Here is a 25,489-nt window from a genome sequence, read left to right on the forward strand (position 1 = left end):
CCAAACATTTAGCATGGATCTCGCCTATGTGAATCAGCCTTGGACACCCCTGGACTGCTGTGCATGGAGAATCATGTGTGACCTCCATTGATCATATGTGTATTATAAAAAAAAAAAACATTTCAGCAGTTTCAGGTGTTCATTTACCGGATGCACCGCCACCACTTGCCAAGGGGCCCCTCCTAGACTAGATGGATCTTTTTCAGCTCATTGGAATGTAGATTCTAATTTCTTAAAAAAATACAAAGAAAACATTTGAGCTTTGATAAAAACAGGCCATATAAAAAAGACATATTTTATTCATACTTTTTTCATTATTGAGAAAAAGGGTTCCTTTAATAACAAGACTGAAGAAGGGCTCCTGGGACATTGAGATGGCTTTCTTGAGTGCAGCAAACATTGTATGTGTAGCTCTCATGCCTTCTTAGAATAATGCTATGGTAGGATATGGGAGTGTCTCTTTATTCACAAGGGGATAACAAGAAAGATGGAAAAACAGTGACAAAGGGAGAAATCAAGGATGAAAAGAACCTGCAAGAGTGAAATAAAGTGATGGGGAGTGTCTGGTGGTGGAGGAAGGAGACGAGAGGAGCAACCGAGACTGGGCAGCCTCGCTTTTTGCCAACCCCTGGATTTGGATGCCTGAGAAAAAGCACCAGAAATGTGGCAAAGAATATTGGCGATGGAGTAACAGAATAATTTCAGATGGTGCGTGGGACATATCTGTGCGCCTTGAAGTGGCAATGCCTGAGAGGAGCTGCAGTAAGTGACAGGAACGGGCAAGTAATCTGTATCCTCTGTTGGCCCATCTCCTCTTCAGACCAAAGAGTGATGCCGAACCCTGCACACTCTGCCCTCTTGGCACGTTCGGTGTCCAGCTCCCATCCTGGTCCCTGCAGAGGAGCCCTGGTTCACAGCCAAGAATTGTCCTTCTGGATCAGAAGGTCTCAAGCGCTGCAGAAAAGACGAGGATGGACAAGAAACATAGGGCCATATTATCAAACTGGGCGACACATTATCGCCGCTTTTATCGGCAGGAAACTGCCGCTAAAGCGGCGATAATGGGCTTGATAATAAGCCCTTGTGAATTCCCATAGAAGCCCAGGTTCTGGTGTTAACCTGGGCTGCTATGGGAATTCACAAGGGCTTATTATCAAGCCCATTATTGCTGCTTTAGCGGCAGTTTCCAGCCGATAAAAGCGGCGATAACGTGTCGCCCAGTCTTGATAATATGGCCCATGGTTCCAAATCTGGGAACACGAGCTGTACACAAGTCATTCATCCCTTCCACTGAAATGGGGTAAGTGACGTCACACTGAGGAGTTCCATGACGATTCCATGACGATTCATTCATTGTGCTGTGCTTGTGATTGGATCTCTATGATGCTAGCGCGTTCTCTTGACGTTAGTGTCACTCTACTGGTCCTTCCACGGGAAGGATCCGGCTGCTCTCCTCTCTCTGTCTCTTTCCTCCCTCATGCATCTGCCTCAGCTGCAGGTTTGTCTTCATATCTCAGAGATGCTTGCACAGTTGTGCCCTCTTTGCATCATCAGTAGCTCTAGAGTCCATTCTGCTCTCAGTTCCCCCCTCAGACAGTGCTCCCGGGATCTCAGTGCCTCCCACAGCCTCTCTCATACAGCCCTCCTCGCTGTATCCGAGGAAATGTGCGTGTCAATGCCCTCTTGAGACAGCCCTTCCTCCCTCTACTGTATCATTCAAGATGGCAGTCAGTGCTTTTGATTTATTCATGGGCAGTCTTTGTAAGGTGTTCTTCTACCCTGCCAATAGGGTGTCCTGGCGTGAAAGAAGGTACCGAGACACAAAACCTTAAGGATAACAATGAACCTCGGTGGTGGAAGAGAAGAAAAGAGTTGGGTTTCCAGATGATTCCTAATAGTGTGCAAATTAAGAGCACAGAGAAGTGGAGAGGGAGTGCAAGGAGTTGGCCGTAAGCACAGGGAGGGATCTACCTGCTTGGCTTACCAGGTGTAGAAGAGTTTTAATTAGAAATAAATAATTAAATCAGGTGCTTTAGTTAGCAAATTTGCTGTATTGAAAATCATTCACATTTACTGAAGAACAAAACGGTGCCATGTTAAAAGTAATGCAAAAGTGGCGCAAGAGGCTTGTAAATCTGCCCCTGTCTGTTTATTTTAGGAGTAAGAGCTTTCTACATGCGTGAGTTTCAGAAATTTGGTGGCATTACAGCCTCTGCCATCAACTATGTGTATCAATCTAATCTCTTCTAATCTCTCTAATCTAATCTAATCTCTCTGCCCTAACCAATAGGCTTTAACAGGGAGTGGGTGTTAGAGGGATAGTTTGATTGACTATTGTAATTGAAACATTTCTTCTGTGTAAAATCATGTTATGGAAATCATTGTAAAAGCATGTGCTATTTGGAGATGAGCCAGGCTTTTGACTTAAGACTTTTATGCTTAGACTTTTTAGTTGTTGCTATGTGATCGTTGCTCTGAGACCTTTGACTTGAGATTTACTGCTCTGCTCTGAGAGCTTTTAAAACTTTTCTTTTGAGACAGACCTTATGTCAGTCTGTTTGCTAATCTATTTGATTTATTGACTGCTTTGCTTTCTGTAGTGAAATCATTTTCTAAAAATAAACACACAAGGTGATATCTTTCAGAATCTTGTCGTGTGCATTTAATAACACCCTTGGACTTGGTCTTTGAGAGGCTTAGGTAGTTCCATCCCACAAATGACCCTCTTAATTTATTAATTAGAGCATCAACACCATCATTAGTGACAAACCTTTGTTAGATTAACTATCGATGAGATTGGGAGAGATATGCTGGAAGTAGACTGCAAATGTTATTGATTAGGCAGGATGGAGAGGACCCAGAGAGTACATGGTGACAAGGATAGAAGAGTACAGATAAGCTTCTTTTACAAATAGGCCACAGCACTATCGATTCCCACAGCACTCGCGCCAGCTCTACCCCACCTTAGCCGGCATCAGGGCAGTATTTGTCTACTGTGTAATCCCCTTCAGATGCCTCTCAGAAAGGGCTCAAAAGGTTGAGGGTGTCATGGAGAGACAGACTGACTATATGAATGAATGAAAGAACATATGAATGTATAATATGTATAAAGCTCAACCTGCTACCCTCAAAAAGGGATATTTGGTGCTGAAAGGATAACGGTTGGCAGAGCAAAGGATTATGCAAGTTTAAATAGCCAGGTCTTAAACATTGCCTTCTTTCTGAAAGAAACATAAGTAGGGGAAAGTCTAAGAGAAAGAAGAACAGAATTCCAGATTTTTGCAGTTTTATAAGAAAAAGATAGACCTCGGATATGGCTTCTCTTGGCAGTAGGAACCATCAAGAAAATGGCACAAGATGAACGAAGAGTGCGAGCGGGCTTGTGCATAGAGACCTTTCTTCTAAGAGCGATAGGGCCTTCACTTTGTGTTGCTCTGTAGGCCAAGCACAGGGCTTTGAAGGTGCATCTATGGTGCTCCAGAAGCCAATGTCTGCTAGGAAGGAGATGACGAACTGGCGCCCTAGGAGAAAGGTTGAATGTCACTTGTGCGGCGGCCAATTGTGACTGGCTTGAAGATTATTAAAAAGACAGACAAGAAGGGTAAGATATAAAGAATTTGTATAGTTCAGACTGCAAGTAAAGCGAAGACTACTGTATTCCGAACTGGCGTAGGAAGATAAGGAAGAGCTTTGCGAACTAAGTGCATCAGACCAAAACTTTTAGAGGCCACTGCAGCACCTTGAGGAGTGAATGATAGACTGGAATTACTAAGCACCCCTAGATTCCAAGTGTGAGAGGTAGGGATGGGAATGGGTCTTCACACCGAAGATCACCATTTCGAACACCAGTCGGAGCATTTAGAGCCACATGGCAGGTTCTCTGTCTTATCAGAATTCAGTTTCAGAAAGTTACGGTTCATCCATCATGCGTTACACAAGAGTTGTCCAAAATGGAGACCGTGATCTGAGTATCGTCTGCACAGGACATGTGAGAGAAGCCAGAGGATCTAATATAGCAGCCTTTAGGGTGATGTATATGTTAAACAGATTAGGACGGAAGGAAGATCCTTGTGAAACACACACAAGTGAAGTTAGAATTGTGTGAACAAACTGGGTGCAAAGATACACAGTTATGTTGTTCAGTCAAGAAAGAGTTGAGCCAGCCCGGAGCCAAACCACAGAGAGCCATGTTCATGAGGCAATGAATAAGTACAGGATGAGAGACCGTGCCAAAGGCGGCAGAGAGATCGGGTAGAACCTGAGCGGCAGAGCCACCTCGGTCCAGGATAGATCTGAGAACATCAACTATAGCTAAAATCACTGTCTCCATACAGCAAAGTGCTCGAAAAGCAGATCGAGGCTCATCTTGGAGACGACGAGCTTCCACATAAATAGACCTCTGAGAGTTACTACGTCTTTCAATGAACTTGGTCCGCAGCGGTAATAACGAGAGATGCTTCAACCTAGAGAGGACGCTAACTTTCACAGAGGGTTTCTTGGGAAGAGGAATGCCAAAAGTATGATTCAAGTGAACTGGGACATATTCACAAGAAAATGTTTGAGCACGGAGGTGTGACACATCTGGCAGCGCCACACTCTGACATTCTCAAAACGCAGGGATGCGCCGTATTCACAAGAATAGCGCTGGTGAAAAAAAGGGATGTATGACGTTAAAACGCGAACTTTTACAACGCATACCATTACCACGCAATTTTTACAACGCAATACCTTTACAACGCATAGTGCTTTGGGTGCTGGATAGTGAATAGTTTAATTTACTATTCCAACTCCAGTCCCCGTGGATACTAGGGAAGGTTATTGGATAGTAAATTAACCTATTCACTACCCTTTCCCTATGTCAGATTGCCCCAAAGCGCTATGCGTTGTAATGGCATGCGTTGTAATAGATGCGTGGTAATGGTATTGCGTGCTAAAAGATGCGTTGTAACAGTTGTATACCGAAAAAAAGCTGCCTAGCGCCAGCACAGGTACCCTGCCACCATGTTGCAAGGGTGCCTGCACTGCAGGGACAAATTTTTATGTGCAGGAAGGGACAAGCAATAATAGTGATTTGCACCTTCTATGTGTGTTGCAGAATGCAGCGCACATGGAAAGAGCTAAAAACTAGGAGAAATTAATAATTTATCTTCATTGAGCCATTCTAACACCCACAGCAACACTCATTGCAACCCCCTTTGTAGTAGAGAACTGCGGCAGAAAGGGGCATATTTACAAGGTGGCGTTAAGCCACACAAAGTGGCTTAGCGCCTCCCTGCAAATATGGAAAATGCTGTCGCGCCACAGAAGCATCAAAAAAGTGACGTTCCGGTGGTGCTGACGGCTTATAAATATGCCCCAGGGATCTCTGCCATGGCGAGAGACCTATGGCAAGCATCTAAAAGATGGTCCGGCCCACACCAAGTCATATCTGAAAGAACACATAGACAATTGCCGGCATGCTTCGGCTGACACTCCTCCGGCATTGCTTGTACTCTTGTTCCCTGGTGGATCACAGATGAGGATCACAAGCTGAAAGTGATACTTCTGATCTTTATTCGGATGTTGGGTGTCTGGACATAGCTGTAATGGTGATGATTTTCCTGCTGTAAGATATTCCAGTTGTCTTGGGGTTCACTGGGGAGTTGCTGAGAGTGTAGGATGGTGGACCCAATATACAAAGCTCGCAAAGTTTACAAAAAGGTTGACAAAGCTGTGAGTTGACAGACTCAGCGACTTTCCCACAGCCCTAATTCGGTCATGGCGGTGTTGAGAAGGCCACGCCGTAGCAGTGGAGAGCTTCAGCCCTGAGTTGGTGAAGGGCAGCTGCTGAGTCTGTACTACTGCTGGAAGCGGGCCTCACCTGCCCTGATCCAACTTCCATAGCTGCTATGGGGCATCATTGGATGCTTTTCCGATAGGGGAGTGGAGACTGGTACTGTCCACCACACTACGAGCCAGCAGTTGACCCACTCTCCCCCTAAAACTAAGGCAGCACCCTCTCACCCGCATCTGTGCCTTCCTTCCCACACCTACGCCTTCCCACCCGCACCAGCGCCCTCCCAACCGCACTGGCGCCTCTGTCTTCACAATGACCTCTATCACCCATGCGCTAGCTGCCTTGCCTTGTAGACCTCGCCTTCCTGCAGAAGTCACATTGGAGCACCCGCAGTCTGCGCCATGGCCCACGCCTCTGCGGTAAGTACCACATCAGCCCATCAGTTCGATTCACTGATGTCCACTCCACGTGGTCAAGAGCTCTTGCAGAGGATACAACTCCAGAGTGCCTCAGTGATCACTGCCTCTGTCACCTGGTACTTGAGTGAGCACAGGGCTCCTCTCCCTGCCCTGTGCACAACCTCCCCACCATAGTACACGCACCATCACTGATTACGTACTTTGGCAGGTTTAGGGTGACCTCCTGTCACCTCGGTCACCTGCACTGCTGACACCACCTGGTGCCAGGTGGAAGGACATTCTGGGCTGGGCTTGGCCTTTCCAAAGACATAGCGCCTCGAGCTGCTCCAGTTACTGTACCATTGATGCCCCCTGTGATGACGCGCGGCGCGAGGCTCTGTGAGTCAGAAGTGAGTCACTGCTAGGAACCCAGGCCAGAGTGTTTCCAGAATTAGCCCCGTTAGCTGGTGAAGTGGAAAGTATTCTCCTTTCTAAGAACTCGAAGCACAACTGCATCTACTAGAACAATAGATTTCCTTTCAATGTGTGAGAGAGCTCTTTAAACTTGAATGAGTTTCAGAGCTGTGCTTGGTAAAGATGCGATAACCTCTCAAGGGCATTACTCTACCGCCAGCTCGGAATGTATATCTCATTGCATTAAGGATGCCTGTCACGGACATCTCTCTGCTCCCTGAATTGACTGGATCTGTGCTTAACATCATAAAAAAAAATATAGATCTGGAAAGTCTGGGAGGAGGCCGAACTCTCCCCCCAGGCGGGAGCCTCTGAATGGAGGGAGGAGGGGTGCTGGCCTCAGGTCCTGCACCCCCCAATATGGGTGACATGGAAATCTACAGCCAGACCCAAGAAGAGGTGGGATTTGGGAGGACGAGTTTGACGCGTCCCATAAAAATGTTTGCTCTTGTTGGCCAGTAAATGAGACAGGACCGCGTGGCTGTAGTTCTCTTTTAGGCCATTTAATCTCTCCTAAATAGAATTCTTGTATGCATTTGACATATCAGCTGGCGGGGAAGGGAAGGGAAGGGAAGGGAAGGGAAGGGAAGGGAAGGGAAGGGAAGGGAAGGGAAGGGAAGGGAAGGGAAGGGAAAGGAAAGGAAAGGAAGGGAAGGGAAGGGAAAAGAAAAGGGAAAAGGAAAAGGAAAAAGGAAAAAGGGAAGGGAAAAGGGAAGGAACAAGGGATGGGAAAAGGGAAGGGACGGGAAAAGGGAAGGGAAGGGGGAAGGGGAAAGGAAAAGGGAAAAAAGGAAAGGGAAGGGGTAAGGTAAAGGGAAAGGGAAAGGGAAAGGGGAAAGAAAAGGGAAAAGGAAAAAGAAAAAAGGGAAGGGAAAAGGAAAGGGAAGGGAAAAGGGAAGGGAAAGGGGTAAGGGAAAGGGAAAGGGAAAAGGAAAGGGAAAAAGAAAAAGGAAAAAGGGGAGGGAAAAGGGAAGGGAAGGGAAAAGGGAAGGGACGGGAAAAGGGAAGGAAAAGGGAAAGGGAAGAGGTAAGGTAAAAGGAAAGGGAAAGGGGAAGGGGAAGGATTAAGGGAGAAAGGAAGCTTGAATAAGGAGTCAGGTGATATTTATTGCTTTCATTGTTAGTTCTCCAAAAAAATATTTGCAAGAATCATTTATGTCTCGTCTTTCTTTCACTCGTGAAAGGGACGCAAGCTGAAATGTTTGTGGTCAGTTGGCGGAGTGGAAGTCCAGAGTGCATGTAAAGTTTTCCCACCTCACCAGCTGAGGACATCCCACTTGAGGAGTAAGGGAGTGATTTGCTTCCTAACTGCTGTAGAGTGGATCTGTCGCAATGCTGAGGTGTTTGGAGGGCGGCTCAAAGGAAAGGAAAGAGGAAAGTAGTGGCAGGGCAGTGTTCCACGACCTTTGTGGGTCACTGCGAGCTGTGGGTCTGCCATGCATGGCGAACCAGTGCTGAGAAGTCCCACCACTATGACCTGTGCTCTTACCTGTTGGGCAGATCCTGGGGTCTCCAAGCTGAGAAGCCAATGTGCCTCCACTTCCTCTACTGGACAAGTTAATGCTGAGGTGTTTATGGTGTTCAGAGGGAGCCTGAGGCACATGTGGTGCTCGCAGTTAAATCACGTCTGAGCAGTTTGCATAAGTATGTATCTACCCTGGACAAGGAAGTTTAAGTCCATATGGAAATGTCCAAAAAAAACCTTGATGTCCTACAACGTTTAGTGTAAACAAATTATCTGCAACATAGTAACTAATATATATTTCACCTTAAAACAAAGGGCCACGTTATTTTAGATATCTGTGTTGTAACTATAGAATTCCATTGTACAAAGAGAAACAAATACCTTTCTTGTTATCTTTTTCTTACCCTATAATGAGAAAACAGCAAAACACCCCCACCATCCTCCTTGGATCACTGAACCACCAAAGAAACATGCACCTAACTTCCAACTATGGTCGATACAGGATCCTTACTGACGTCACGGCTGAAGGAAGTGCTGTAGGGATCACAGAGATGGGTACTGCTTAACTTGTGCCGGTGTTGCAGATGGAGGGCACATGCAATAATTTTAAGGCACTGGAACTTATTTTTTGTTGTCAGCAACACGCAGAGCAACAGAAATAAAGGGAGAAAGGGGAGAAAGGAGTTCAAAAAGAAAGATAGGAAAACAGTGGCAAAGGGAGAAAGCAGAGATGGAAAAATCCTACAAGAGGGAAACAGGTAGTGTACAGTGGTGGAAAAAGAGGCACAATGTGGAATCACACTATTTAGCCATGGCATTCAGTCACCCTGGCATTCTGGATCCCTTCAGGCAGGCTCCATAGAAAAACTGTAGGTTTCTGCAAGTCTATTTTTCAAATAGGCTTTTAGATCAGCTTATCCGTTTGATATTTCCCTGTGTACAAATGGGGGTATGCCGTCACTGTTGGAGAAGATCCACTGGAACAATTTCCATATGCATTCACCATTCTGATTGAAAACCCAAAGGGTAGTACATACAATGCTGTCAAGCACAAGATGATTCACTAGGCGCAATAAGAAAGGACAGTACCTGTACTAATGACGGACCAACTGATGCACATAGTCAAGACATTTTGCAATATTGACAGCTTAGAACCCATAGCATTCTCAGAGTAGTGTTCACCTTTAGTCTTTACTCCGAAATCTGAATGGAAGTTAAGCATGTGTGTAGATCTACATATTTCCATCAATTTAGGAATTGACAGGCAATTACTTTCTAACATAAATAATTTCCACTTCAGGCAAGGCATGAACCTTTCCTACAATGGATCTCTTATTGGAAATGATCAAATTCCTCCGCATAAGGACTCATCATCTTACATCTTTTGTAACACACCAGGATTGCACATGTAAATAAATGCTTTCCTGTTTAGCCCTTTGAAATGTTTCAATCGCCTACAATGGTGATCCATACAGACATACAAGCAGTAAATTATTCCCAGGATCCAATTCTTGATTGTGGTGGTAATTACAAAGTAGACTCTCAATACCATATTTTGATGTTCAGCAACTTAGAGACAGCGGTGTTATGTTCACAAAAAACCCATCCAGGATAACAGCAAAGAATGTGACCCATGTTCGCCATGTCTATTAAAGAGAGAGAGAGAGCGCATTCAAAAACTCAACAAATAGTTTAGTCAGTGCAGAAAGTGAGGCTTGTTCACCTTGGTATCAGGAGCTCGTGTGATCATGCCTAGAAATGAGAGATAATTTATTTGAGTTTTGTACTTACCTCTGTCAACACGATAAAAGGTATGTGAGCATTACTAAAAAATGAGTACCATTGAGTGTGAGGAAATATATCACAATTCCTTCAAGTCACTTTTGAGGGATACCCTAGAAGCGCTAGCGAGTGCCTAATTTGTAAATGAAAGAGCGCCAGTGCTGAAAGCTCCTACTCAGAAGTCCACACCTGGTGCAATTAAAGGTGGGCCTTTTTAATTAACTACCAGACACTCGATGTACCTCTATCAAACTCTTGCATGTTCCTGATTTCTCCCTTTGTGATGGTTTCTCTGTCTTTCTCTTCCTCAGTCTTCTCTTCCGCCGTCTTTCTGATTTGTGTGTTTTACCTCTTTTGCTCATGGGGAATATCTGAAATGCATCTCCGGTACTGATTATGCCGGGTACTAACTCACACGCCTTACTGTGACCAGACCTCACTTGGAGAGACAGATGTTTAGCCTTTCTGTGATGTCTAACATCTTTTCGAGGCTGGTGCTGGTCTCTGCTGTAAACTGCCCCACAATAATATGTGGATTACGCAAGGGCTGCTGTTTTACTCTGCTGTTATGACAGTGTGAGGATTGCAGGTGGGCTGTATTCATATGTTTAAAGTTAGAATAACATGTATAGGTCCAGTCACCAGTTGTATTATTTGCTACTTTCTTCGACCCACTTGTTATCACTTGATGTCTTTTCTTTCTCCCTCCCCTCCCAAGAGCCTCTATTCAAAGGTTTTTGTTGGATTGTACTGAACACAGCAGCCCTTGAGGAGTTCCACAGTCCAAGCAGCATTGGGCACCATGTTTCACCCCAGGCTATGCAATATGACATCCAGTGTTAATGGTGTGGGGCATTATATGAAAATTAAAAATGTTTTATCTTACCTGGTCAAACATAACTCTACTTTGCACTCCTGAAGGAACCTCCTCTCCCCGTGGTTTGCTGCAGTAAAATGTCCCCCTCATCTGACTTCCCTCACGCTGCCTCACAAGACTCCTCCTGTGGGGTAGACATCCTCATCCAAAAATCTCTACAGCATACAGTCTTGAAAACCTGAATTAATCCCTTTGGATAATATATCTTGGTCAACATCAAATACCTTGGGTTCCATTTGGATCATCAGATACAATTATAATTCACCGGTTGCCATTACGACTACATTTCGGAACTACTTCCCGGGCTTGTGTCATCTGATTGCCCCTACATTTTCCAAACCATGGTGGAAATCATTGGTGGCACACACCCTCCTGTCCTATCTGAAGATGGCATGGCATTTATGGAGGTGAAATCATGAAGAAAGAAATTAAGGAGGGATTTCAGAGCTCTCATAGGGCAAAGTCGCAGGTGATGATGGTCTGCAGGGCGTGTTCTACGTGAAAACCATAACAGCGACATCTCCAGTTCTGGTCGAAGTGTTCACATAGGGTTCATCTTCACGAGGGTTTCGTAGGGAGAGAAAAAAGGCTATTATCAGCCTCATGCCATAACCAGGCATAGACCCACTGTATCAGTCTAACTATAGGCTCGTCGATGCCAAAAGTCTGGCTAATCCGAAACCGGTCCCAGGATGCTTGTTTCTGGTCCATGGAAGACATGGCTTGGCAGTTCGGGCTGGACTGTTCCCATGAGGCACAGGGTCAGACTGATTTGCATACGGCCATGTCTGAACTGGTGTGGCAGAGTGAGCTAAAGAATGGTGATGGATTAAACCCAGATCAGTTGACTGGGGGTGAGTGTTTGATTTGCTCAAACGCTCCGTCCATCATCCCCTTTTGTTTCGCAAAAGTCTGGCTATGGCATTGGTTAGTCACCTACGAAGAGTCATTCCAAGACCCATGACTCGTAGTTCGGCTTTGCGCCTGGACATGTGCTCAGAAACCACTTGTGACTTTTGTCTGAGATTTTATGGCAGGTGAAAGATGACCACAAAGACTGTGTGGCAGTGTCATTGGATGACAAAAAGGCATTTGGCTGCATCGAGTGGGCCTACATCACAGACGGGAAAGAGCAGGAGTAGGTTTGAACTTTCTGGCAAAAATGATGTGGCTATATGATGATCTGATTGCATTAATGGGATCTGGAGATTTCTTGTCAGAAGCCCTTTTCGTATGCTAGGGGATGAGATAGGTTTCCTCTTTATTCCTCCTCTCGCTGGAGCCAATGATGGCAGCGACTACACAGTCTAAGGGGATTAAAGGGATAGAGCTGTGAGTGGAAAAGAAACTGAGACTTCACCCATCCAAGGTTCATACAGCCTCCATATCCAGAGGCTTGAGAATTCCTGACATGCACTTGTACCACTTGGTGCACCAGTTGTCCCAACTACCATAGCTGGCCCAAGATTGTAGAAATCCACCCTAATGGGCACCCATTGAGTTGGTGAACGTGGAATGTCTCCCTGGCCTGTAGAGAAATTGGATTCCGACCCACCTTTGCCTCCAATGTTCCATGCCATGATGGCCTCACCAAAAGACACATAGATGTTGGACAGAATGCAGAGCAAATCAAACATTCACCCCAAGACAAGGGATCTGGGTTAAATCTAGTGTTCCTTTGCTCACAATGCCACCTCAGTTTAGACCCAGCTATGTGCAAATCGGTATTGACCCTATGCCTCAAGGGAACAGTCCAGCTGAATTGCCAAGCCAGATCCTCCCTAGACCGAAAACAAGCATCCTGGAACGGGTTTCCGGGCATTACCCCTCATCAGCCAGACTAGCTTGGATCCAGTGGCACAGTGAGCCTGGGGCCCATGTCTGGTCATACCTGGCGCACTTAGGGCAAGAAAGAAAAATACGCAAAGCTGATGGACAGAATGCAGAGCAAATTAAACGTTCAGCCCCAGTTAAGAGATCTGGGTTAAACCCATCATCCTTTTGCTCACCATACCACCCCAGTTTAGATCCAGTCATATGCAAATCAGTCTTGACCCTGTGCCTCATGGGAACAGACACGGTGCATGAATGACTCAAGGTGAATCATCATATCCAATTTAGATTTCATGATTGAAGGCATCACATTTAGGAGTCTCAGGGTACACACAATGATGACCAGCTACAGGAAGACTTACTTAAAACATCTGAGGGCCTTGGTTGGGTATTGTGTCTCACCCCAGCACAGGGATGGAAGCACCGTCAATTAATGCCCTGCTGAAAGATAGATTTGGGAGAGGGCCGATAACTCTTTAGAGTCCCCAGGCCTTGCCTATGTTATGAAGCGGGAAAAACCTAAAAGGGTTGTTTCTGGCCTTCACAATGTCCTAATTACTTACCTTCAATCCAAAGTGATGGAAAAAGAAACCAGACTCAGAGGGCAGAATATATTGCAATTGGACTGTACATCTGGAGACTCTGCTGCCTTATTCCACACCCACACCAGATTCTTGACTGACATACGCCTTATATGTACATACTTTAAAAAAACTCCATCACTGGCATTGGTCACCAGCCCAACATTAGAGAGCCAAACTGGGGAAGCCCAAGGCAGTCATCATACTGGGACGGAGGTTTATCAGTTCCTGCGGGTCACGAATTACTGTCCCATTCAACCATTGGCAAAGATAGCATTACTTTGTGGCACTTCTCTTTGGGTGGCAACAGTGCTTAATTTCTAAAAAAACAATAAGTGCCAGGGCACTGGTCAGGAGGCCACTGCAGCTTGCATCACCTATTGCCTCTTCAACCGCTGCCGGTGATCGTAAGAACACACCTACTAACCATCAACACTCCTACAAGTGTGACAATTTAGACTATTTCAGGCCCTCAAAGCTATAGGAATGGATTAGGCGGCAGGTAATAGTCATTTTTAATATATATTGAATTAATACTTAACTGTTGTTGTGGTCATCTCTAAATTAGCCAGACAGCACCACCTTGTGGTAGACTGTCACTAGCACCAGTATGGACAATTAAGTGCCGGTGCCGAGCATCAGAAACCATGGGCTCAAATTAAGCACTGGGTGGCAAGCTCTCCCATTTGCACGGGTGGATGACCACATTACTATCTGTCACCAAGATCTGCATCCTCAGAAACTAGACAACAGCTGGCACACCAACACAAGCAAATTGTTACAGGCTGAAGGGCCAGATGACACGATTTGACCGTGCATGGGGCCCTTCCATGGACTCTTGCCGCAATCCCTGTTCCTTGAAATGCATCCCATGCCCTTCTCCGCACCCACAGAGTGCCATCGCGTTTTGTCATTCTGCATCGATGGACTAGTGGTAGCTGCTGACAGGGGGGTGGATGAAGGCTCGGTGGGGTAGGCGCTTGTCCTCAAAGCTTTAACTCAAGTACTGATTCACTCCCATGCACCATGTGCTGGCACTCTTGGCTCAGTATCATAGGCCACATCAGGCCCTGAGCACCGCCCATTTACTGTCTTCTCCACCCACAACTACCAACCACCTCCGCCACCCTGTTTTTGACAAGTATGCTTTCCAGGTGGCTTTCCAAACTCACGTGGTTACGGATCCTGTGTATTCTGTCTAAAAACCTGTACTGCAGCAGGACGACTTGTACTAACTTTGGCTAGATTGTATCCTCACAGGTTCATATTGGCCCTGTTATCCCTGTTAATGACCACCCATTGGTGGTGAGTGTACTAATGTGCATATTTTGGCATTCTGATTAGCACCAAGAAGGCAATAGTTTTTAAAAGGAAATAAAGTTATCAGGGTTACAGGTGCCCATTTTTTATCCTGCTAACGAGGATTCATGATTGATCCACATACCTGGGGGGTTGGAGACACTAAGGAAGAAGTGCAGATAAAAACCTCTTGGAGGCATCTCCCTTTTGGCCGTCAGGGACCTTATTATACAAGTTCCCCTCGGGGCTCAATGGGCATTTGCACCCGCTTTGCGTGCCCGCGTGGCACTTTGGTATTACAGAAGGGGCCGCAGCCGCTTGTGTGGCCCCTTCAGTAATACTGATAGCGCTGGCACACATAAAGTGCCAGCACTATCTTCAGAGGGCGTTCCCTCATTTGCATGGGGGTGTGCCCCATGGAAATAAGGGAATCCCTTTGCCCCTGCGCCCGTACCATATTACAGATGCAGGTGCAGAGGTAAAGAAGCTCTCAGGAGACGTCCTTAGGGGCAGGTGCAGTCACTCACTGCACCCACCTGCAAGTTGATCTATAATCCCCCTTCAAAGTGCAGGTGGGTGCCGCCTGAACGGTAAAACACTGCGCTGATGTTTTCCACCTGAATGCCCTGCCCCCAGGGCAGGGCGAGTTCACAGCTGACCTCGGGGCAGCTCACTCATCATGATACGACCCATGTTCGCTGTTTGCGCAGGATGCACCTTTTGCGCTCTTGCTATTCGGGCAGATACTTCAGGAGCTGCTCGGAGTACTCGGGGTCGCTGTAGGTGGTGTAACACTTGTTTTTATCTGAGACAACTTCTCTCGAGAGGAGTTATTCACACGTGGGGGCATATTTACAAGAACTGACGCATCAGCATCGATGTGACAGATTTCTTGCACCTACCGCAAATGCCCTAACAATGCCATGAATGCGCTGTGTTTACAATACTGGGCTACATAGCGCAAGGATTCATGGACGCGTCAGAAATTCTGATGCATCTTTTGGTGCTAAAATGACGCATTGCTGGAGTTGGTCATAAGACTGACGCAACTCCAGTACTGCGTCTGAACGGTTGTATGACATCACAATGCATACTTTTACAACACATACCTTCACAATGCAGTTTTTACATCACGACATCCTTTACATCACATAATTTTACATCGCATGTTGCTACAACGCATTTTTAGAAACTACCTATACAACACATTCCATTCCATTGCATTTAAGGTAAGTGTTGGATAGCATAGGGGTAATAATTACTATTCTAACTCCAGTGAGTGCAAGGGTAGGGTAAGTGTTGGATAGTGTAAGGGTACTATGCGTTGTAATGGTATGCGTTGTAGTGACATGCGATGTAATGTCTGCGTTGTAATGACATGCGATGTAAAGGATGTTGTGATGTAAAAACTGTGTTGTAATGGTAGTGCGATGTAAAAGTTACGTTGTAAAGGTTGTTTCCTGTCAGAACAAAGGGCAAGTCCCATGATAAAAGCCCTGCGTCAATCCGTACACCTGGTTGGATAAGGCGTAGGGATTTTGATGCAGTCAAGTCGTCGAGTGACCAGTGGCATAACAAAAGCCCCCCGGGGACTCAGTGGTGTGGGGGGCTAGCTCAAGAGGGCCCCCTCAGGCACTCTGCACAGGCAGTGGGACCCCTAGCCTGATAGTTCCTGACTGGGTCTGAAGCATGTGGGGGGACCCCTCTGTGAACTTTGCAGGGGCCCCCTCAAGTTTTGTTATGCCTCTGAGAGTGACGGAGTGAAAAGTTGGACATTTCAATGCGTCAGTTTCACGTGGCTTTTAGCATGGGAACGCCTATCCTGCATACATTATACCTGGCACAGGTATAATGTGCCGCACGCGTCTCTCAACTGACGCATTGGGCCCAATGCGCCAGTTTGTAAATATGGAGCAGTGTGGAGCACTGATTGCGCCGCCGCTGTGTCAAAAAAACAAATGACGCTGCGGTGGCGCTAGTTCCTTGCAAATATGCTCTCGGATTTTCGTGTCTCACCAAGGGGTCACCGTTTACCCCACCTGGGCAATTGGAAGCCTATTCACTGCCACATTCATCCTAGCCCTCCTCGAAAGATTTGCTCCATCCTGAAGAGTTTCTTAAAAGGCTTACTTTTTGACTGCCCCTTGATGTATTCAACTAGGGGGGATCCAAGTGCAATCTAACACGAACGGTAAGTCCCAGTGAGTGTACTGAGAAAACGTTGTAATTCCTTGTCGTCTTTTGAATGCTTATGCGCCATTGGTTCTTATGAAGTGTTTAATTTCTTTTTAGAACTTTGGCCCTGAAATTTCCCTTTTGCTAACTTTTTGGGATTTAGTTCAAAGTATTTTAGGCTTCACTTATAACTTTGCTTAGGTCTGTAAGTTGCTCCTTTTTTAAAAATACTATTGTTTGATAAGTTGTGACTTAACCCATCCCTCACTTCTTTCTAAAGCGTAGTCTTTGTGTTCGGCCAAACTACCAATGGTGGTACACATGGTCCCTTAGAGTAAAAGAGGCAGCTTACTCAGTGGATCTAATCAGATGGTGTGGAAGAGGGTCACTGCTCACATCTGGATTGTGGGCCCACCCTCCCACCCTCCCTCCTCCCCCAGCTTCCCTAACCCTGAATGGTAAATTATATAAAATACATTTCACCCTGAGAATTTGGGATTTTTTTATTTAATAGCTTTCAGTTTCCCTCTTAACCTGCCCACACTCCCTAGGTAAGGGTGAAGTTAAACATACAAAGAAAAACATATTTCAGAGTCCAGTGATCTGGATTACCCATTGGGAAGAACAATGATACAGACGCATTTCTATTTAAGCACACTATGGGAATACAGATTTAATTGTAACAAAATACACAAAACAGAATTAAAGGCTGACATTTCTCTCACTTGGTTTCAGCATTTGGCTGCTCTAAAATATTCTGGGCACCCAAAGGGATGGTTACCAGCTCCATCTTTCCACACTGCCCAACTTGCAAAATGAAGAAACTCGGTGGTTCTTGTAACTTTTAGTAGCTTTTGCAAAGTAACCTAAAGGTGAGCAGAACACAATGTAATTAAGGGACTCCAGAGCCATTGAGATTGACAGCCAGGTTTTCTCTGGTTATAGATAATTTTCAAAAGAAAGATGAGAAGTCTGGAGAATATCAAGGGGTGGCTCCTAAAGGCCAGTATGGCTAAGGCTACCCTGTCACGTGCCGCAATGGGCTCCTCGTTTATTGGCTGTTCACATGGCACAGGCTTGCAGGGACATCTGACATGCCCTGGCTTGCCTGGGGTATGGATACACACCCAACCATTGCACCCTATGGCAGATCTAAAGAATAGTCAGAAATGTTTCTAACAAAACAATCAAACTCGCCTTTCAATTAACAAGTCTAAACCGTACAAACAGCGGGAAAACCCAGTTACACAGACAATATGGGGGGTATCAGAGTCCACCGCCAGCGCAAAAACCAAAGCTACGAATTGGCAACGCAAAAGTTAGGATATTCTTCAAAGAAGGACACAGACTGGCTGGAAAATTTGCTTAAATGTGAAAAAGTGGTGTAGGACACCTCGAGCGATGGATTCCTTGCATTTATTATGGAACAGGTGTGAACTCAGAACTTACAGCACGTGGTATGGGCCGCACACTACTCGCCGTGTCACATTTTCACTGCTGCTGCCATAAGACTTAAAGCATTACAAAATGAACATAACAAACTGAAAGCCAGCCCCTTCTCCCCTGCTCACAGCTCCTTGTCTACATCTTTCCTGATTCCGGGGGCTGATAACATCACATGAAGTGCAATACATTCAACAACAAGAGCTTTCTTTCTCCTCCTCACCAATATATAGAGAGATTTGTTATATATATATTTGATTTCCCACCCTCCCTTTAAATAACCATTTGGAGCACGCGCCTCTTCCTTCCCGCGTTCTTGTTACTCGGGCAGGTACTTCAAGAGCTGCTCGGAGTACTCGGGGTCGCTGTAGGTGGCGTAGCGCTTGCTTCGGGCAGGCTTGGCCGGCTCGTCGCCCAGCTCGTCTGTCCTCTTCACGCGCTGCAGGCCCGCCTGGAGCTTGTACGTGGCGTCCTGCAGGGCAGCGGCGTCCGCCAGCAGGGCCTCGTCGCCCTCCCCCAGCCGCTTGACCCTCAGGAGAGTGGCCTGGTCCGGGCGGTCTTCGTCCAGGGAGCGCCGCACGCGCTTGGAGCCGGTTCGATACTCAGGCCGGAAGTTGGGAAGGCCAAGGTCCCGCCTCGACAGGCGCTGGGGGCCCCCTGCCTCACTCATGCCAGTCAGGATGCGACCGACCAGGTATCTGTAGGTAGAAATGCAAATCACAAGGTCAGAATACTGAGGCAGGGGGTAATTTGTGCATAGCTGCCAAGGTTTGAGATTGCAAGGTTTCAGATTGCCATGCGTGACGTTTTCATAATTTCAGTGTAATTATATGAGTGACATTTCAAAGACTATGAGTGACAATTTCACACGAGCAATGCAGACGAGGGAAACATGTAAATATCATAAATTACACCCATTTGAGCATCTAGGCCTGGGCCTCTGTTTTTTAATAAGTATCCTACTTGGTTTAGGTTTGCTGAGCTCTGTTTAAATTCTAGCCTTAATATGGCCCTGTTTGATGCATGTGTCATTTTTTGGTTTGGCTTTAAGCTTGCCTCAGTCTATTCATGCCAAGCCAAATGGTATTACATACATATGCCATGCTTAGTTTACCAACAGATAAAAAGCATTGGCATAGCCTCGCCTTTGGAACCTTAAAAGCTTAAAAGCCGTAAAATTATGCAGCACCATGTGCTTGGTGCAACATCAACTGTTACATGGCTAAACACTTATAATGTCCCAAAGGCAAGACCTATTGGCTATGCCAATGCTTGTTTTTTTATTTGGAACATGTTCAGTGAGACTTGGAAGCATAGACCCTGGCCTCATCGAAGGTGCATTATATGGGTGTGGGTTGGTTTATCTTGCCAGTAAACGTGCACTTATTTGAGCTGCTGATGAAACTCGGGAAGTCCGATGTGTTAAAATAAGGGTCGATGTCAGTCTGCCTGATCAGCTGTCAACTCGCCCGTCAGAGAGTAAGCTTTCTGTTTAGCCTTCTAATTTATAACACAACAAAATGGTTGTCCTGAGGGCATTAACTAGTCCACCTGGGAAGTAGCTGCAATGATGGCCTCCAATCTCATCTACGTTTGCTGGGTCTGCAATGTAAAATTGTTCTTTAAAATGATTTTTTGTAGTTTGAGGCCAAGGGTGAACACAGCAGACCGGAATCGTGTATGTTTGTTCTTGATCTGAAACCGTAATTTTGTTTTCTTTTTACGTATTCTCAGAATGAGACTGTGAAATCGTCTGTTTGGACAGCATGCTGCGTCCAGTTTAACAATCGTGCACTATGCACTGCCCTCTAACGTTCAGTCTGCACATAATAAACCAAACCACTATTCATGCGAGAGAGACGTGAAAGGTTTTTCATGCTAATGCCGAATTCTGTTGTTCTTTCTGCAGATTAAATGTAGCACAGCGTGAATGAACCATTTGTTACTCTGGTAATGCACGTGACTGATGTTGGCTCCATTTCGTGCACTCTCCCCCTCGCTGCATCTACTCAGAGAAATACATGCTGCATCTAGTCAGTGCCCCTCACTCTTAAATAGAACGGGAGCAAGGCTTGATATTTTTCAGAACCCCTAACAAAGTAAAAGCAACATTGAGAATTGGGCTAGTCATTAAGTTCGTCAAGGCTGTTTTTTATGTTTTTAGATTCACCGTATACAAGAGACCCAGCTCAGACAAGCTAAGCCTTTTAGAACAATGATGCTATATAAGGCACTACACTCGTGCAGAACATACTGTTTCAATTAATATAAAACAACAAGAGTGAGGGAGCGTGGCACGGCCCCAAGGCAGCGGAAGAGCAGGCAAATACACTCGTGCTTGTACTGGCATCCGCCTTGCGGGAGCGAGCAGCTGCGGCGCGAGAGCCATATGTTGTCAATTACCACGCGCGCCACTGCTCGCTCCCGCAAGGTGGATGCCAGCACAAGCTCGAGTGTGGGGCAAAGGAGCAAACCGATGGCTAAAGGCCCTCCTAAAGCAGCGAATGCATGCTGCCTAGGCGAGACCTAAGCATTAGCAAGGAGCTCAACCCTTTTCTTAGAAGGCAGTCACTCATGCTGCCGAATGTAGGGTTTCATCACAACCAAGGCTTATACATTTTGATTCCAAATCATGTTTCTTTCTTCGATCAACCTACACTTCCTGTCTCCTTATCTCACCCTTGTAGGGTATTTTTCATTCCTGCTATCTCCAATTGTCACTGTTCCCTTATCTTCCTCTGCTTTCTTCTTGCTCCCTTTCTGTCATTCTCTCTTACTCTGGACCAAAATGTGGTGGAAAAAAAATAACTTAAAAATGAATTCCTTCCATACCAACCACCTGCATAAATTAAGCACTTTATACAGGACAAAGATGAGTCACAAGAGATGGAAGGCCTCCTCCTCCTCCACTGGTACCCAGCCAAGCCCCGCAGCCTCAGTCAGCAGCGGCCCGCTGCTGCTTCAGAGAGAGGAGCTGCCTTAGCCCAAGTGAAGGACAGCTGAAGCTCTTGGCTGGCTGAGGGTGAAGTAAAACTAAGGGGGCAGACAGCAGCACACATCTCCGAGCATTTTGGGCAAGGCCGCCTCAGGCTGTGAGTCAGCACGCACTTGGTCACAGCTCGCCGGCAGCCTCTAGCCTGCAGCCATGCACAGGGCAGAACTTCACGACCGGCACAAGCTGCAGGCAGCTGATCGCCATTGCAGGCCACAGTTTCACTTACTGGGAGTCACAGGTGTTTGTTTACCAGGGCGCCAGCTCGCGCCACCCGCCTCCTCACATTGTGGTGTGTTGGTAGTAACCACTCGGGGGCATATTAACAAGAGGCAGCGATAATTATCGCTGACAGCGCTTAGCACAGTTTTTTTTATCGCCGCCTATCCCTGGAACTTATCGCCAACCTGCGCTGTATTAACGACGCTCAGCGCATTGGTAATAAGAATTCCAGCAATGGCGGGAAAAAGGGCGAACATCGCTGTAAATCCAGCAATGTTCACCTAAAAAAGGTGAAAACCTTGCTGATACGACCCTGTGGTTGTAACCAAGAATCTACCTCCCATGCAAAGTATGCCCAAGTCTGGATTTTAGCACACGTTAAAATCCAGTGTTAATGGGCAGTAAGCACAATTTTGTTTATCGCTACGGCAGCCGGGGCATTGTTGTAAATATTGCGAAGCCCGGTTAGTGATATTCTCAGGTGTAGTTTTGTCAGGCATGCCTCCTTTGCATATCATTAGCGTTGCGTTGGTGGGCATTTAGAAAACGGGCGCTGAAGTATGGAATCACACACTAGCGTGTCCTTGATGATAATGCAATAAAAGTATTGCCGCTTTTCGCCCGGAAATGGACACCAAAGCGGTGATAATTTTATTGCGCCCCCTTGATAATATTCCCCTAAGTCCTTATGAAGAGGAACAGCAACTAATCTGCTTATTGTGTAGATAAGTCTACAATCCCTATGATGCAGTTCGCTCAGCACAGCCTTTTTTTCTGCTTAGGCTGACATTGCCGTGCTAAACGTTCCGTCCTCGCCTAGAGCATGCTGCCTGTGAGCGTCTGCAGCAGCTCGTTTGCACTGCCGCAGGAATGTATTACAAATTCGACGGGATAACTCAGAAGCTGGCAGGCTCTCCGGCTTGCTCAGCATATTTCCCGCAGGTGAGGGGCGTTAGGTGCAGCAGGGTTGAATGTATAGTTAAAACGGCAGCCAAGTGGGAGGAGGATCGTGGACTGCACCGCTGCCATGGAAACACAGTTGGCAGCAAGGCGGGAAGCTCCTTGTTACATTGTAGCAGCCAGCTGCAGTACTAGCTCAGTTAGCTGAGCCCCCAATCCTGCGGGTGCAGCGTGCGCACGCCACAGCACGCTGCCAGCCACACCAGCAGCTTTAGTTTAGCATAGTATTTATGCAGGCAGGCATTTAGCAGGCAGCACTAACGGCTTTGACAGCTGAGGCGATATCCCTATAATGCGTGACCATGCATTTCAGTGCGGTGATGTCAATCACCACACTGAAATACGTCAGTCTAACGCCTGATGCGCGGTATTTGGCAGGACTGTTTGAGGCTTCAGAGTAAGAGTTATGCTACAAAAGCTTCACCAGACTACTTACCTCTTTCAGGGTGTTCCACACATAGGGGGTGAATTACTAACATTTTGTGCTGGGTATGGGTCAAAAAAGTGACGCAAACCAGCGTTATTTTTTTTTATTATTTATTTTCCAGTGCAAAACTTGCTTTGTGCTGGAAGGTGACTAAACGTACCGCAAAGTAGCATATAGCAATACCATGCAATCACTGACCGTTTTTGATGCAACGCCTTACCAAAAGTATGAGACAGAGTTTAGCGTAAAAAAATAACACCTTTTGAAACCAGGCATTAAAATGAGAAATGTTTTCATTCCTCCTCTCTTTTCCTACCTTGCAAAAGCGCTGCACTGTACAGCACACATATAAAGCAAAAAAGGTTTTAGAAGTTGTCTAGTCATAGTATTTTGCACTGGAAGGGAACCCTTCCAGTCCAAAATCTATGCTAGACTCTCACATACCCTCTTGCACTATGGCGCAAATGTGTGCCCGTGGCTCACGGCAGTAAAATTCTGCACCAGCGCTTGGAAGAGGGGAGGAGAGCGCCATATCTTTGTAAATATGGTACTTGCTCTACTGCTCGTTCCCTCTCACGCAACACAGCGAAGCATTTTTGCTGCTGCATGCGTTCTGTGACAGTTTCGTAAATCTGCTGCTAATTCTTCAACCCTCCTGTTTTTACCCCCACGCCTTGTCCCATCCCCATTGCCCTGGTGTTGACTGGAAGAGACCCAGGTTAAAGGATTGTCAACTACAAACAGTTCTCCATCCACTTCCATGGTGTGTAAGACTTGAGCCCTGATAGCCGCAATGGAATGGCCAAAAGGATGTCAATGTTCCCCATGTGACCCACCCTTCTATGGAATGACTCCTGGCAACTGAATACATTGTAGAATTGTGTGTGCCTGACCTCAGTTGTTGTCACAATGAACCTCCAATGACCCCATCATTTTGATACGGTTGCACACCGAGCAACCATCATAATTCTCTTGGCAATAACGTTTGGTCCAACCCCCCATGTCCAGCCAGAGATTTCTGTTACTAAATGAGTGATCATGTGTGATTCTCAAGCATTCATCTTAAATCCCCTTCAAGTGAACTGTGGTCCTTTGATAACAGAGAAGACATCTCTCCCTTGGTCTGAATCCCTTGAGCTGCTGGCACTTCTCTTGATTCACATGGTGGCATTTGACACACTTCACCACGTCTTGGGTTAGGACAGGGCATGCACATTCCACACATGTGCCCTGGCTGACCCCTTCTAGAAACCCACCAGAAGGAACACTGTCCATGTGCATGCTCTGCTTGAACCAGGCCTCTAGATTCCTCAGGGGGACATGGGTCTTCGTATGCCTATCCTACACAGGACACTTTACCCTACCTTTCTAAATTCCTCATGGTGATGAGGGATCGTCATGCAGAGCTCACGCAAGGGCCCTGTTCTAACCCTAGTAGATTAAGCATCAGACCAGCCCACATCTCTGCATTTTCCCCCTGCTAAACAGGAATAAGATGCCTATGCTCCACCCTTAAGCATAGTTAATTCAGATGGCACTTCCTTGCCTGAGTATAGTCCACTCGAAGCTCAAGTCATGACCGGCAATCTGGGAAGGGGAGGTATTTACCGCATTTATCGTTCACTCACTAACAACACCTCCAACTCCCTCTCTCCACTCCGGGTCATAGGAGGGCTGGCTCAGGGCTCTGGAAGACGATGACTGGAGAGACCCCCTAAACAATTGCGGTCTCAGGGAGGCTTCGGCTGTTCCAAATATACTTCCTACATGCTGCCCATCTTACACTGCTGCGTCTCCACTGCACGGGGCTTCGGCCTGATGCCCTCTGCCCTCGCTGTCCCCACTCCCGGGCAGACTTCTATCATACAGTAAAGTTTTGCCTTGTGATACAGGGGTATTGGGAGTCCATAACGGGAGAACTCACAGAGGTCTTGGGAAGGGAGGTTCCTCTTGATCATACACATGTTATTCTGGGCATCACCGAGGGGCTTAATGGCAACAGAGCTGAGAAACTCTTCCATAGTACAGCACTAGTAGTAGCCAAGAGGGACATTGCAGCTCACTGGTTGAACACTACCGCACCTACGTTGGCGTGCTGGCTCAGAGGGGTGGACTGGTGTGCCACGCAGGAGCGGCCTCTCTACGTGGCCAGAGGATGTCCTAAGAAATTTTTCCGAATGTGGGGCAAATGGGTTGGAGTGATAGAAGACGAAATTGGATTGATATGATATCTAGATTGGAAGTGGATATGCTGATATCGGCCTTATGTGTGTCTTTCCTTTTATGCCAATGTGATGTGCTTTTGCCTTGGTCTTGCCCTTTAAGATGTAGTCCTGAATGAGGCTATTTTCCTTGTTGCAATCAAAACTCAATAAAAATTGGTTTAAAAAAAACATGGTTAAATTGGCTTACCCCGATTACATATTTACTTTCCTATATGGTTAGGAAATATACTCAGGGCCTGGAAGTTAAATGCCACCTGTGGCCGGCACCACATACAGTGTCATCTGTGGTGTTCGCCTCTAAAACATGGCTTCAGGCCTACCATGAGTAGCCTCACTGCATTAGCTTACGTGCCTGCAGTCAAAATAACCGTTTGTGAATGATCTGAATTCCTAATGTTTAAATATCAATAATTCACCCCAGAGTATACCTTGTCACCCACCAGGTAGGGTATCTGACATTTAAAAGTAGAAAATATGCAAATTTAAAGTTGGTGTGCTCCTCCAGAGATCAGGCCTCAGCTATAGCCCTGCTATTTTCATTTGCAGGGCTATAGCTTTTT

The 25,489-nt window shown here is 46.3% G+C and overlaps 1 protein-coding gene across 1 annotated transcript in view; it reads right to left on the reverse strand.

Moving 5' to 3' along the window:
* Positions 1-17,313: 17,313 nt before the first annotated feature.
* PCSK1N (proprotein convertase subtilisin/kexin type 1 inhibitor) overlaps positions 17,314-25,489 on the reverse strand; it is an 87,489-nt gene continuing 79,313 nt past the window's right edge. Inside the window, exon 3 of the mRNA XM_086940371.1 lies at positions 17,314-18,801. Coding sequence (XP_086796497.1) covers positions 18,423-18,801 — 379 coding nt within the window. The 3' untranslated portion in view covers positions 17,314-18,422. The remainder of the gene's footprint in view (positions 18,802-25,489) is intronic.

This window comes from Lissotriton vulgaris, chromosome 10 (genome assembly GCF_964263255.1).
Source record: "Lissotriton vulgaris chromosome 10, aLisVul1.2, whole genome shotgun sequence".
Classification (NCBI taxonomy): Eukaryota; Metazoa; Chordata; class Amphibia; order Caudata; family Salamandridae; genus Lissotriton; species Lissotriton vulgaris.